At 41.5% G+C, this 16,105-nt stretch overlaps 1 protein-coding gene across 4 annotated transcripts in view; it reads left to right on the top strand.

The window, feature by feature from the left end:
• Positions 1-15,742, top strand: part of TULP4 (TUB like protein 4) — a 167,758-nt gene extending 152,016 nt beyond the window's left edge. For all 4 annotated transcript variants that reach the window (XM_064509097.1, XM_064509094.1, XM_064509095.1 and 1 more), the window contains 2 exons: positions 3,853-6,434; positions 8,249-15,742. In XM_064509097.1, coding sequence (XP_064365167.1) covers positions 3,853-6,434; positions 8,249-8,365 — 2,699 coding nt within the window. In that variant the 3' untranslated portion in view covers positions 8,366-15,742. The remainder of the gene's footprint in view (positions 1-3,852; positions 6,435-8,248) is intronic.
• Positions 15,743-16,105: the final 363 nt, after the last annotated feature.

The following is a 16,105-nucleotide window of genomic DNA, read 5'->3' as shown; positions in this document are numbered from 1 at the left end:
AATGTTTAATATAGAGATAATATAATATAATAATATAATGTTTAATTATAATATAATATAATTTTATATAATATAATGTTTAATAGATAGATATTGATAGTTATAAATATATTAAAAAGTATATAAATATATGCAAATACATATAGATGTATGTATAAATGTGTATAATTATATATATGTAATATAATCCATATATCGCTACTAACTTTAAAGTTCATTAGAAAGTCAATCACCTATTTAAATCATTAAGAATTCTCCATAGAGTGAAGCTTTGTATTCTGCATCTTGGTAGAACAGAACCGTTTTATAATATATAGGAAGCCTGTAAGGGTCATTTTTGTGACCTGACAGCAGCAAAGCACAACCTGCTTGACAGGTGCTTTGGTTGGAGGACAGGTAAGGTTCCTGTATAACATAGCCACCATTTGACAAGTGTTAAATGCCCATTTGGATTTTTATCAGTTCCAGGTCTTACAGAGAGCCTAAAATAATTAAGTGTTCTTTAGACAAAGAGGATCAGAAAGGAATTTCTCATTTCACTGAGATGTAAGGTAGCAGAAGATTCAAGCAGTGCAGTGGGAGGCTGGATGCAGGTGATGTGTGTTTGACAGATAAAAGGACTAGAAGTACCTAGGATTTCCTCCAATCAAAAAAAAAATTGTACAAATAAAATCAGCATGTTATAGCTAAGAAGTTAAATTCCCACTGCTAGGTCACATTTGTTTCGAACTTCAGGAGTGGCCTTCATGGGCACCCAGGACTCTTTAAGGAGGAAGAAATCTGAGAGCTTCAGAGCAATTAAAAGCTTGGGCTAGAGTCTGTTGAAATTAATAGAAATACTCCCATTGCATTGGACCAGGGTTTTGACTGCTGAAAGCACCCAAGCTCGTGTATGACCCAAGCATCAAAGTAGCCCTTTGGACTCCCAAAGAGTTACTTACCCACTTAAAACGAAGCTCACTCTGCAGTGATTTGGTGCTTAGCTTGCCTACTTTACATCCACATGGTGCTTCCCTTTAGGATCTGAGGAAAACAATAGAGAAATTGATAATCACATATATCCTTTGCATGGGAAGCACTCAACATTTCCCAATATTAAACATAATCCCAGCCCTGAGCAAATAAAGGTTACTTTGATTTAAAAAAACAAAAACAAAACCAAAAACCTTTCAGGGATATCCTCTCTGAAAGACTGTATGTAAAGGAAAAAAGTATCATATCCTAATGGGGAAATTTTATTGCAATGTAAGTAATGATTACATGAGAGAGAAAAAACGTAGTAGAAACTTGCTTTTGGGCAGTGGAGTGTTTAATAGTGAGGTGCTCTTGGGACAGGTGCTTTTTAATGTAGTCGGTAGTGATTTGGCAAGGCAAATGGACAGTCAATTGATTTAACTTGCAAATTATGTAAACAAATCAATTAAAAATCTTTGGAGGAATATGAAGAAACACTGGATTTAAACACTTCGTGATATTAAGCAACACCATGACAAATGAAATTTTGTTTGGATAGACACTTAATACCCGTGACAACAACATTTTAGTTCATTCAAACCGAGGTAACAATTAAATGCCAAGCTCTGGAGAATAAATTGCTAACCTGCAGGCATCAGGATGAATGCATGGCAAACCAAGCACAGAATAGCACTGCCTTAGAGTCAGTTAAGTTTACCTGTTGGCCTTCTTCTAACAAAATGAGCAGAACTACTGTGAAAATTTGCCAGCCTAGTCACAAACATCTATGTACCTACCACCTTTTACTGTGGTGACTGATGTTGATAAAAGCCTAATGCTATCAAAAATGTAATTATGGGGCATGGGTAGATTAAAAGAATTTTAATTAGAAATTAATTAGGAATTGGCTAGTGGCCAGAGGAGTCCTGATTAATGGGTCTCTTGCCAGATCTGGTCTAGCAAATCACAACTCTCCACAGAATTTGTCCACTTAAATAATCCTGGATATGACTGTAGTCTATTTTCCTGCCAGAAACCTGCCAAAATAACTTGCTGATCATTTTCCATGTTCTTTATTTAGAAAAAACAGTAAAAAACTGGCAAGATTCTTGGGCTTTCTTTTGTGTATACAGTATTCATTCTCTTCACTTATGTTTCTTCTTAACTTCTGCACCTGTACTTCATTTGGGTGTCCTCATTTCCCTATTACTCTCAAGCTTCTCAGTGATAGTCTTCACCGGGATCAGTGTTGCCATTGTTTGCAAAAGGAATGGGAGCAAGTCCTATGCTTTCTGTTGAAAATGATCAGAATTGCTTCTTGCCTTACTATCCCTTATTCTCCTCCATATATGGGCAACTTTTCACATACTCATTATCTTTTCACTGTTCTGATTGCAACCTGTCCAGACATTAATGCTGTAGTTGTACTGACTACAGTACCCACTTCTTGATTCTTTCTGGCCTCCCATCTTTTTCCTCACATCATTTCCTTGCAAACCTTCTTTCAAGAACTTGCAAAAGTCTTCTGTGTTTCATTCCCTCACATTCCTCTGTCTTGCTATTTTATCTTCTTCCTTCTTTCTTATGTTACTGATTGCTTTGTTACCTATTATGCTCAAGGGGCAATAGTATTTCCCTTTTCCCAACTGTTGTCTGTATTCTCCATTTCTTTTAAGCTCATTAAGTTAGGGAACATTTTACTAAATATTTGTACAGTGTCTGTAATGTAGCTCTTCTACTTTCCTTTTTTTTTTCTCCCATCTACCTTTATTTTTTTGGTGACAGTAGTCATCAGGCATCTAAGTCAAAGCTTGTAATTGCTGTCAGATCAGGGCTAGCTCATAGAGTCCTCCTCCTGAAGCTCCATCCAGCATGATGCAGTGACAGCAGATTGGCTCCAAACGGAATCAGCCTGGGCCAGCTGGGCCATCTTGGCCTCCTTTGTGCCTAACCATCGTGTAGTGGCAGCCTTAGAGAAAGTCAGGAAGCCACATCAGTGGTTCTAGGATTAGGAACAAAGATGAAGCGGCCACAGATCTCTGAGTAGATTTTCTTTTCTATAGTTTATTAATGTATTTCCTATTAAAAAACTTCCCTGAAAACTAATGTGAGATTAGTCCTGATTCAGAAAAACTTTAATTGATTTGAGTGGGAGTTGTTGAATAGATAGTTAAAATTGGACAACGGATGAAAGAAAATTTAGACCCATCAGGTAAGATCCTTTTTCCATGAAAGTCAGTAAAGTGAAAGTGAACTCTAAACTTTACCTCTGAAGTATCATTCAGGAAAGGTCACCTCAATGTTGATATTACCAGCTGATATACATAGGTATTTTGCAATGAGAATCCGTGGAGTTAGGCTGGCTTAGTTACTCAAACTAATGTCTGAACAATTGATTTGAAGACAAGATAGCAGCCCATCCTAATGCAGCAGAGCACGTAAGCAAGTGCATAAAGATAAGCAGGTAGTTTAAAAAGTTAAAGTGGAATGACAAAGTACAAAAGCTGTGTAGTGATTTTTCTTGTAACTAGTTTAGAAAACAATTTTTCCTCCAATCTATGAACTATGTGAAATGCTGCCATGAAATTTTCCATTTACACATTGTTAGTAACCTGAATGTCTTTTGCAAACACTGAAGAAAAACAAAACATATGTGGAGTACTACTGCAAAAAAAAATTCTTTATCTTAGCGCATTGTGTAAAAGCTGCAGTTTGCAAAGGCTCATCCCTCACTGTGCTCGCCCTCACCGCAGTCCTTTGGTGCTGCAGGTGGGAGGCCGAGTGGCATGATGGGTGCCAGCCACTCCCCGTGCTAGAAACCTCTAGGGACAGCGTCGAGGCGGGGCTTTGGGGCCGGGGTGGTTTACAGCATGTGACAGGATGTGTCATTTGTTGCAGTGCCCGGCGCGCCCGGCGTCCCTGAGAGCAGCCCACCGTGCACAGTGAACATCCCCATCGCCCCCATCCACAGCTCAGCCCAGGCCATGTCCCCTACGCAGAGCATCGGCCTGGTCCAGTCGCTGCTGGCCAATCAGAACGTGCAGCTGGACGTGCTGACCAATCCGCCGGCAGAGGCAAGTGGCGAGGGGGCAGGACCCTTTGCCGCCCCGGGCCGCTTCCCTAGCCCCGGGCAGGTGATCTTTGGGGGCATCGAGGTGGGTCGCACCGCCCCGGGGCCGCCGCCATCGCTCGCCCTGCCACCCCCAGGGCCCGCCGACCACCGAGACCGCGGTGACCGCGACCACGAGCACCTGCCGAAGGCCAAGCCCCCGCGACCGGTGCAGCCGCTGGTGGAAGGGGACACCGTGGCGTTTGGCATGACGCAGGAGGTGCAGCTCAACAAGATGAACCCACCACCGCCCTACCCTGGCACCATCCCCGCCGCGCCAACGGCAGCCCCACAGCCCCCGCCTGGCCCCCCGCAGCCGCCGATGGATCTCTGCCTGAAAAAGGGAGAGTTTTCCCTTTACCCGGCAGGACACTATCAGACCCCCCTTGGGTACGAGCGCATCACTACGTTTGACAGCAGTGGGAACGTGGAGGAGGTGTGCCGACCTCGCACCAGGATGCTCTGTGCCCAGAACACCTACACCCTGCCAGGGCCCGGCAGCTCGGCCACACTGCGGATTACAGCGACTGAGAAGAAGATTCAGCAGCCCTGTTCGAGCGCAACCCTGAACAGGCTCACTGTCCCTCGTTACTCCATCCCAACTGGGGATCCGCCACCTTACCCTGAAATTGCCAGCCAGCTGTCACAGGGCCGAAGCATCACACAAAGGCTGGACAGCACCATTATTCATGCTACTCTGCGGAGGAACAGTAGAGAGGCAGCTCTGAAAATGGCTCAGCTGGTTGACAGTCAACGAGCCACTTTGCAGCTTCCCCCAAAAGCCAAGAGCAACGTTGTGACAGCGCAGTACCAGCAGAGAGCACCCACAGCTTTGTACACCTGCAGCCAGTGCAGCAGCAGTAGCAGCAGTGGCAATGGCAGCAACAACACAAGCGCTGGTGGTGTGGGGAACATAGCTAATGCCAATACTAGTAGCAGCACTTCCAGTGTTAGTGGTCTGAGACCTGACCTAAGCACGGGGAGTAGCTCCCAGCATAGCTCTGTCATTGCTCACTCTGTCAGTACTTCGCCTCTGGCCTCCCAATCTTCTTACAGCTTGCTGAGCCCACCTGATAATTCCCGTGACCGGGCAGATTATATCAACTCTGCCTTCACAGAGGATGAGGCCCTTTCTCAGCACTGCCCAGTGGAGAAGTCAATACGGCATGTCCCAGTGGCTTTGACAGAGGCTGCCATTGGTGTAAAACGGCCACCACCATACCAGTGGGACCCTATGGTGAGTGAAGAGATATGGGTTCCTCAGGAAAGGACATCTCAGAGCTCAGTGCCCAACCCTCTAAAACCCACTCCTCCCATGATTGGTCAAACTCAGCATTTGGATATGTCTCGAGTGCCATTTGTTTCCCCTAAGTCTCCAACCAGTCCCACTGCCACGTTCCAGACGAGTTATGGGGTTGGAGTACCTTATCCAGGAAGCTACAGTGCCCCTCCTCTTCCGGGAATGCAGCCCCTCTGCTCCCCCAAAGAAGCTCTGGCCCCAACACAGTTTGCACAGCAGGAGCCAACGATTGTGCTTCAGCCAGGTTATCCATCTAGCCTCTCCTATTGCCCTTTGCCACCCATGTATCCAGGAAGTAGCACTTGCTCTAGTTTACAGCTGCCGCCGATAGCCTTGCACCCGTGGAGCTCCTACAGTGCATGCCCACCTGTACCAAATCCCCAAGGTACTTTGCCCCCGAAGCCACTCCTTGTGGTGGAGAAGCCGGTTTTGTCCCCCCCGGCAGCAGAGCTTCAGGGTCACGTGGGCACAGAGGTACTGGTGGAAACAGCAGACACCTTTCAGGAGGTGCTCTCCTTGACAGAAAGCCCTGTTCCTCAAAGGACAGACAAATTTGGCAAGAAGAACCGGAAGCGTCTGGACAGCCGAGCTGAGGAAGGAAATGTGCAAGCTATCACTGAGGGCAAGGTCAAAAAGGAGGCAAGGACGCTAACTGACTTCAATTCACTAATATCCAGCCCTAGGCTGGGAAGGGAGAAGAAGAAAGTCAAGAGCCAGAAAGACCAGCTAAAGTCCAAGAAGTTGAACAAGACAAATGAATTTCAGGATAGTTCAGAGAGTGAGCCAGAGCTTTTTATCAGTGGGGATGAACTGATGAACCAGAGTCAGGGCAGCAAAAAGGGATGGAAAACCAAAAGGAATTTGAGGACAGCTAGCGAGCTGGATGAATTCAAGTGCCGGAAGGCCAATGAAAAGGAGGATGGACGACTGGGGAGCCAGGGCTTTGTGTACGTGATGGCCAACAAGCAACCTTTGTGGAATGAGGCAACACAAGTGTATCAGCTGGACTTTGGAGGGCGGGTGACCCAAGAGTCTGCAAAAAACTTCCAAATTGAGCTGGAAGGACGACAGGTAGGAGGGCAGCAGCAAGCTGCCTGGGTAGGGTGGGTGGGTGGTGGGAGGAAAATCTATGCCAGAAATCCACTCAGCCCTTCTCACTCTGCAGTGTGCTTCCAGATTGTATTAGTTGCTCTTTGAGTAAACTTTGCTACAGAAAGTAATTGATAAAAACCAGCGGTCAAAGATCTAGATTCAGAAGTAAGGTTTAAGTTCACTTGTAAAGTAAATGTACAAAATGTATCTTTTGTCTTACAAAATGTATCTTTTGTCAGACCCAGGAAAAAGGGCATCCTTTAATCTCACTAGCTCTCACTTCTGAAGGTAAGTGCTTTTTGTAATAAAGCGAGTGGGGGAAAAAACAAATTTCCCCAACTGTAGTTGCACTTGGAGTCAGCAATCATGGACAATAGCTGGTTGAATAAATACCCACAATTCCCATGAAGGTTACAAAGGTTAGCCAGGCATACACTCCAGTCAGCAGACAGCTAAGATAGAGATGATAGGGAATTAAGTTCCTTCCAGGCCAAAATCTCCCCTCATGGGTAACCAGGCCACTGGGGCTGGCTCTTAATCCTAAAGGAGCTCTGACCCTCCCCCAGAACAAGGTGCTCACAGGCTGCTTCTGAACATCCGATGGATAGAGGAGTCTATGGATGTTTCAGAAAATCAGAATGTTTAAGGCTCTCTCACACTGGCCTGAGCTGGGCGTTACTACACCAAAGCCAGGCTATTTACTGGCTTCAATCAGCAGGATACTGGACTGAGACTCAGGAGACCTAAGTTTAATTCCGAGTTTATCCGTACCATCTCTGTGAGTCATTTTTGATTAATAAAGACATCAAGGCTCACAACTCCTACTGATTTAACTCAGGAGTTAGATGTCTTAGGTATCCAATGTGCCCGATCAGTGGTAGTCTCTTGTTTCTTTTAATCTATGACAACAGCTCATTAAAAGGTCAGTGGTAAGTGCCATTTATACCGTTTCATCTTTAGTTAGGTGTCTATGGATACATGGCCATGGACAGCTGTGTAAAGTCCCCCTGATCATAAGCTTTGTTGATGGTAGAGCAAAAGCCCGACTCCACTTGCACAGGCAGCCTCCATTCTAGCTCAAGAAACTTTACAGTAGACAAAAAAATGATCTGGGCTTCTGATTAAGCAAATGGAAAAACACTCAGAATAGGCCAGACTTCAGGTGTTCCCTGCAGAACAACAAAGAACAACCTGACTGGCCTTGCTTTGCGTTTCAAACAGCTCCTACTGCCCTTTTGTCCATTCATTATCAGTGTAATTATGTGCTAGTGAAGCTTATGCAGAAGAAAACAGAGCTGCCAAGAAAATACAGCTTACTGCGTATGAGATGCTGTAGTCAGGAGATTGGTTATTCCCCTCCCGTGAAAGTTGCTTCCTTTGAAAACAAAAACTGTTTTCCTGATAGGAGGATGATAGGATCTCTCCAGGGGAGGGAATGGTATTTTTGTGCAGGAAGAATGATTCGGGATTCAGGTGTGACCCACATCTGTTGAAGACGTTGATGACAGTCTGCTCACACCAATGTTGTATAAAGTCTAACATATTTTAAAGCTCTGTTTGCTCTCTAGAGTCAAATATTTTAAGCCAAACACAATGCTCTCATTCTTCTCTGGCATCATACCTCATTCTGTGAATAGCCCCATTCATATTAATTTGGCATAATTAACAGAGGTATTCTGACAAAGTAGCAAAAATGTTTCACTCTTTACCCTTTTCTGGTTTCTTTTCTGTGATTCACTTCTTTTGACCTTGTTCTTTTTTTTCTTCCCTCCCCCTCTTCCCCTGCTTCCCAGGTGATGCAGTTTGGAAGAATTGATGGCAATGCTTACATTTTGGACTTTCAGTATCCGTTTTCTGCAGTGCAAGCCTTTGCTGTTGCTCTGGCTAATGTGACTCAACGCCTCAAATGAACAAACAGAGACTGGAGAGAGGAAAATGTTAACAAAACCTTCTCGTAAAGTCCAAACCGGAAAATGTTAGGGCAGCCTGCTTTAGGTGCGCAGAGGTGCCTGGGAACGAAGAAGGCAGTAAAACTGGAAAAGTCTTTTGGTGCCCAGAACAAGGGCATTAACTCTAATCAGTCGTGGGGTGGAGGGTGGGGGGGGCTGTTTTCTGTTTTGTTCATTCATTTGTTTGTTTTCAGGTTTTTTTTAAAAACATTTTGCTGGGTTTCAGAAAGAGTGAAGGGTTGAGAGCCATTCAGTGTTACATGGAGAAGTGTGGCTTTTGGCTTGTTGTGGTGATTCTGCTGTGTTTGCTACAATAGCTGATGTAAGCTCATAGGGGGATTAAAAAGACTGTTCTTTTTGATAGACTGCCTTATATCATGCTGTTCTTTTTAAAACAGGGAACATAACTTTTTTTCTGGTCCAGTTTGTACTACTACTACTACTACTACTACTACTACTACTACTACTACATCAATGATAGCAGCAAAAAAAGGAAAAAAAGAAGCTATAATACTTGAAGACACGTGTTTCTTCTCTGATCTCTGATAATAACTGAGCACCACATGTACCAGGGAGGCTTATGTAGGTCAATGTTTAATTTATAAATAATGATGTATTATTCAGAAGATAAAACTGTTACCTTTAGGTGATTTCAAAACCCAGTGTATCAAAGAAGTTGATGTCTGCTTGTTTCGTGTGCTGTTACTGGGGATAAACATGTTTCAGTAGGTGACAGAAAATAGGGAAGGAAAGAATTGTGGGCCTTGCTTCTTTGCCCATATTGGTCAGCAGTATTCTTTGATTTGGACTATAGTTGGGTGAGGTACATTGTGATCAGGTGTACCTCATAGGCCAGGCCAATACACGTTCCTCTTTTAAATGTGTTTACATTTTAAAAACAAACTCTTCTGAGTGAATGAAATGGGCCTAGTGTGTTCAGTCTTCTTGGGAATCAATAGGAATCGAGTTCCACAACATTATGTCAGTGCTTGAATGGGGAAGGAGACAGGAGTATAGCAGGTCACTACAGGAAGCAATTTCACATCATGACTGACTGGAAAAAAACTGAGTTAAAAGAAGAAGGAAAAATTGGACAGAATCATCATTTTTATCACCTTGCTACTTGAGTACTCTGTCTGCGATTGTAATTTGAGAATATAGCACTCCAAATAGGAGTGGGAAGCCAAAGTTTAAATGGGGGAGGGCTTTTTAACAGTAGCATGACTGTTTCTGTCTGCAGATTTTTCTAGTAGACATCCTGACCTCTTGAGCATTTCAGAAGGATTGCTTGCATAGAAGAGTGTTTGTGTTGTCCATTTGGTGTGCATATATTTATTTGCTTTCTCTTTCCTCCTTGTCTGCATTTTGCTATGGGATATGTTTTAATATGGAAGTAGTTTCCCCAGTAATACACAAAAACCTTAATTATTCATGTTATCATTTGGACATTAGATTATAAAGTGTAACTGCAGATTTCCTTCAGAAATCACTCCTTTGAAGTGAGAGCACACTGAGAAGGAAATGATGGTTGAGGTGGCTGCTTTGCCTTTGCTTTTCATCTGCAGTTTAACTTTTTACTAGAAAAACCCTGTGTAACTTAAAATAGATAGGTGTGATTTTCTGTCTTTTCCTTTTTTGTTTTTTTTTAATCCTAACAGTAAGGCAAATGTGTTACACTTGATTCATTCTAGAGGAACACATCACATACAACAGGACCCACAGTAGTAGAGGTTATCAAAATGCAGTGCGCTAATAACCTCTGCCTCAGCTGAGGCTTCTAAAGCCATACAGTGCAGAGAGAATAATGCTAGTCAGAGAGGAGTTTCAGGGAGTTGCAAAGAGGAATGATGAGGCAGATCATCTACAGGCAACTTCCAGCAATGTGAGTCCAAAAAGAACAGTCTGCAAGATGGTTTCCTTGGAGAGAGGGAGTAGAGGCAGGAAGGAAGGAGAGGAGGAGGTAGATGGTACAATGCCTCTATTGTACCAGCTCAGCAGCTTTTCCTTGTATGTGCAAGTGGTCAGGCACCACATCTGCCTTGGCATTTAAGAGATTGCTGTTTGCTTTTGTTAATTAATTTTTGTTGAATTTCTTCAGTTATCTGAACCCATTTGTGTTCCTTCTCACATGCATCATCTATTCAGTAGTTTCTTTGAGTGACTTCATACTTACTGCGTGTGGGACAGAGGAACTCAAACCGATTTGGTCCTGTTCCCTTTAAAATGAATAGGAATTTCTGCCTTTGATTCTTGCAGAGGAAGCAATATTGGGCCCTTTGTCCGTACGGAGTTATATGCTGTGCAGAATGTTAGATCGAATTCTCAGTCCACTGATTTCAACACCCAAGGAGGAAAGTTGCCTGATTAGAGTCCTTCTCTGCCCAAAGGTCCGTGCTGAGCAGTCGTACCCTAGTTCACAGGTGTACACTGAACACCATAAGACCAGAAACATATCGTGGGTTTCTTTCTTTCTGAAAGAAGGGCCATTCAGTCACTTATTAGAAATCTTCAGCAGGAAGGAACACATTGCCTGTAGTTTTAAGCCAAAAATTGCTATTTCATGAAACAAGGTCCCCTACGTGTATGTTTTTCTGAACTAATCAAAATAGGAAGACTTTCATGTGCAGTTTCTTTAACCTTCCAGGGAACAGTATACCTCTTCAGTTGGTTCATAACCAAATTTTTGCCAATTATCAGCGGTTTTATGCTAATGTAGGAGAACCACAAAATGGAACCAGACATAACAAATAGCAGAGTTAGTAATTTGGTTTCATTGGCCAGGGTCATGATTGCATTGTTCTGGTGGTGTTTACAAAGAACCCTGGCATAGAAAGAGACTGGTCTCTGCCCCAAGAAAGCACAAGTGATAAGTATCATAAATAAATGTCATTTCCAACATCCTTCTCATTTACTTGTCAGGAAGTATTATGGATAAAATATTCTATTTGGAAATATATTGACAGAGTCCCTTTACTTGAAGTTTTTAGTGACACAGAGAATATCCTGTATTAGAGGTATACTTTAATCTCAAATATGTAGAATTGTAATGAAAGTAGTGGGAATTAGGTCGATAACCGAGAGTGGAACTGGATCCTAAATTATACAAAAATGAGTGACAGTTCTTTTATTTTTCATTGGGATAAAATATGAGAAAAAACTTTAACCCCCCCCCCCCACAAAATAATATCACTTTAATCCTGAAGATTGCTGTTGCATTCAGCCAAAACAAAAATTTTGCATTTTATAGTTAAGTAGAAAAACCCAAGTTTTCTGTAGATAGATAACTAAATTCTTCCAGGAAGAATGTAGCAGAGTGTTCAGAAATAAATAATTTTTTTATAGACACAGTCATTTCCGGTAGTTAAATATGGTTTTCCAAAGCTTTTTTTCTTTCAGTTGTGCAATAATTGTGACAGTCTAGGGGTTTTATGGGTTTTTTGTTGTTTGTTTGTTTTTTGAGGGAATTTTGAGTGATTTTTTAAAATATAATTTAATGCAGATTTCCTGTTAATGTCCAAAAGACAAATTATTTATCTTGCTTAATGTAATAAGTGACTTAGGAACTATTTTATTACTATGTATCAGTGAGTTGTATACACCTTCTTATTTATATTTAAAGAGCATCTTTGTAAGTAATTGTTTGCTAGCAGTATCTTTTGCTGCAAGAAGTTAAGAATGCATATAGGAAGACTTGTTTTTGCTGAATAGTATGCAAAATTTCGTAATGCAGGCAGGCAAAAATACTGGCAGCTGAAAGCAGTGAGTTTGCTATGGAGGACTGTGTAGATTACAAAAAGTGTAGGTGACCTCTTTGGGACCTGCAGAAGTCTGTCTTTCCCTACTGTCTATTTTCCTCCTCTGTTTCTAACTATATATTTCAGTTGGGGATGGTTTTAAAAATACAAAGCTTGATTTGCTTTCCTTCTTCTTAGTACAGTGTGTTCTCTTGAGATATGAAAGAGGGTATAAGATAGGCTCAGTTTTAAGAAGCTCTTTGCATAGTTTAGTAGGGCATTTGGCAATGGTGAGATGCAGTGCAACGCAGAGATACCCAAACCAGCTTGGGATGAGCTAGCTGAGGCCCTAGGAATAGTGTAGCTGTAGATGCCTTGTGCTCTGCTCAGACAATACACACCTTTTTCAGCAGGGTTCAGCTGGTTTTAACAAAGCCACAGAGCTTCTGATACCTGAGCTAGCACCGTACAGAGCTGATACAGCTCTGATACAGAGCTACGCCCTGACACTGCTTGCAGCAACTGTAGTCTCTTTGAGTTCCTCCATTGGAGACCTGGCGGAGCACTACTCCACTGTTGCTTCTGGTCCTGCTGCACAACTGGTAGGCAGCTGTTGCAGGGTTTGGCTGTGATAGCTCTGTGCAGGGAATGCTCCAATGCCAGCTGGTGTCCATGATGGCCATTTGCAGACAGAATCTGCTCCACTGAAATTGTGAAGGGACACAGAGGAGAACCTGATCGATTTAAAAATGTCTGTTATCCTCAAAATATCTGTCCTAAGAGAGTCTAGAAACTGATATTTAAAGCCTTGTGTAAAGTGGGCTATGCATGGAGTGGTGGATTGTATCTTGAAACAGCGGAATTGTTTGGTAGGAATATCATGTTTCTGCAATGTTACAAGAAACTATGGGAAGGTGGGGGGAGTGAAAGAGGGCAAAAGAGAATTGCCATGTTAATAATTTTGCACTCAGTTCTAGATGTACCAGTAACATGTGCCATGACCAGCCTGAGCATCAGTTTTATGGTAGTAGATCTGCACACAAGCTCATCTCAGTTAAACTTTCTGTGGTGCAAAAACAGTGAAATAGTTCCACATTTCTCCAGTTTTGTTCTATGTTTTTATGAAGATACGTAATGGTGTAAAGGTGTCAGACAAGATATCCAACTTTGTTGAAGCCTTCCGTCTAGACTCTCCATAGGTCCAGGCTTTCCTTGAAGTGTCTTTAGTATCCTCTCAAAAACTTCCTATAAATTCATGAGCTTGGCTGATCATTGCCTCAGACAATTTCTGTGTGTTTGTTTTTTGCAGCCTCATATGAGTGATCCTATGTCATCTTGGTGCCCTCTTATCTGTCAGCAACAGTTTAAATCCTCATCTGAAGGAAGCAACATGTGCTAAAACTGATTTGATTGAAAGGGGAAAGTAGCACTGTTTGGACATGGCACATTTCTGCAGAGCCCAAATCACTCCAGACCAGTGAATCTGTCATGTAGATTAGTCACAGACCAGTCATTTGGGTGGCATGCTAACGAAGGGCCAAGTTCTAGTCTCATTACTTGGCTACATCAAGATACATGAGAGAATAGAATCTGACCCAAAATGTACTTTCCCCTTACTGTGTGATTATAAAGTAAGAATGATTTGTAAAGCATTAGCCTACAACTATTTTCACAGTTCCAGCTATCCCCCCCCCCCCCCCCAAAGAATGCCAGACGTAAAATCCTGGCCACAGGGTAGTCATTCAGAATTTTGCCATTTTTCTCATTTCTAGGATTCCATTACAGGAGAGCAAGCTATTTATGCTATTTAGAGGTTAATACCATGATTTTTCCAGTGTAAGAGATGATAAAATATTATCATACTGTTGAAGGAAACAAAAAAATCCTGGTAGACGGATTTTTCTGTTTTGAAGTCCCTTCGCCTCCAAGACAAGTACAATCCTCCATCAGCAAATACCGATTTAGAGTCTTACTAACTTCAGTAGTCTGCAGGTATGCACTACAGGCCCTCTTGCAGGATTGGAACTTACATGCATCATTCTAGAAGGAATAAAGTTAATTACCATTTATGAACAATGGTCTAAATGAATGATTTTATCATCATATTTATTTAATTTTCTTCTAAAAAATCCTGCAGAGAAGTTTTAAGATTAAGACTCTAAGCTTTGCATGTTGCCTGAGATCTCTGAAGATGTATCAAGAGAAAATTTCTTTGGGCTGTTTTTTGCTGCATCTAGAAATGAGATTTTTAAGACAAAAATAATTAACCAAATAAAGAGGATTCAGTGAAGCAGTTCTTAGGAAAATTAAAAACCACACCTTTCAACTTTTGTTGTTGCAAATGGATCCATACTGAGAAATTGCTGCTCCAGGGTGAACTTATTGTTTTGGAGCACTATGCAGTACACAGGTTTGCTGATAGAGAATTGATTGCAGGATCAAAACAGCATGACTTTGTGAGATTAAAAAATAAATAAATGAGAACATCGAATACTTACCTATCCAGAGTGTGCAATGAAAAAATTGGTTGGTATTATATTAAAGCCTGCCTGTTTAATCCTAATCCTTGCTCTCCAATTCACGTTACTATAAATTTAAAAATAAAATCTGATGCAGCAGTTCTGAATCCTGACAAATGTTGTCTATTTGTGGGATGTTTATCTTACTGGCCACGTAGATGGTTGGTTCTAATAATATGAATTAAGATTAATAATAAAAGAGAAACATTTTTGAACAGTGTGCAGACACCTGAGTTTCTAGTATTTCATCAGAATAGTGCTTGGCTTGTAATTCCCACCTATGTTGTTCCAACCTATTTGTTCAGAACTTTGTAATTTTCCTTCATTTCTTTTGTTTGCTTGATATATGTTTTGCCTTTAGGTTTTTTTTTTCTTCACAATTTCTGCATTTTCTTCTCTTCCCTTTTCCTTTTTGTGTGTTGTGTGTTTGGGGGAGGGTATGTGTGTTCAAGATCTTGTTGCTTATTGTAGATAAAATATATAGTGTTGTGGAATAGCATGGGGATGCATTTGATTGAAAAGGCACTGTAGTGTTTCCTGAAAAAGTAGAGGAGTTGCATTTGTTTATAAATGCATTACTTTGGTACTATAACTTTGAACATGATTTTGGATTTTTTTCCTTTTTTTTTTTTTTTAATTTAATGAACATGTAGTCATGCAGGTGCGTGCATTCTTAAGCTAGCAAGCCCAGCATGTTTTTTTTAAAGCTTTTTGAAAACTTGGTAGACCATATGTGTACTTTTACACAGCTACACTGTTTTTTAAATATATTTTTTGGAATCTGACTTTCTTCTCTTTTTTTTTTTTTTTTTTTGCTTCCTCAGTATACCATCCAGAACCTAGTTTCCATTGTACTTAAAAACTTACCCTGATCTGCCTCTCCTTTTATGTATCTTGTGTAATAGATTATGCAGGAGGTGCCTAGAAAGCATTGTTGGTTTCCCTATAATAATGTGGTTTGTCCAGATTCTTTACTGTCTACATGAGTGAGAGATGGACTGATTGCCCTATTTTTCCTTGATGATTTGGAGTTGTAAGAATTGTCCAGCTGTTGCTTAATAAAATTTTGCAGACTAGAACATTCATTATTTGTTTCTGTTGCATTCTCCATCTCCAAGCACCATAGATACTTCTAAAACAGATGACAAATCTGAACTGGAAAGACTGAATGATAAATATCCAGATGCCTTTATGCTTGCTCTTCTCAACAGCTGTATTCACAAGTTCTTCTGAGCCTGATCAGTATACCTGCCCATCACACTTGCTGTCATTCATATGGAAGGATGGATGGATGGCAAAGTTTTCTTGGTAGTAGTGTTCTGTCTGCTTGGATATGAGCCAATTCTTGTGCTATTTCTCCTCTGCTTGCTCTTGATTTTAAGAAAATTACCTTTGGGATTCATGGTACTTTTCATATTGCCATTGGCATACCGGAAGCTATAACACTA

The sequence above is a fragment of the Dromaius novaehollandiae genome, chromosome 3 (genome assembly GCF_036370855.1).
Source record: "Dromaius novaehollandiae isolate bDroNov1 chromosome 3, bDroNov1.hap1, whole genome shotgun sequence".
Classification (NCBI taxonomy): Eukaryota; Metazoa; Chordata; class Aves; order Casuariiformes; family Dromaiidae; genus Dromaius; species Dromaius novaehollandiae.
This window is presented reverse-complemented; position numbering and strand designations above follow the sequence as displayed.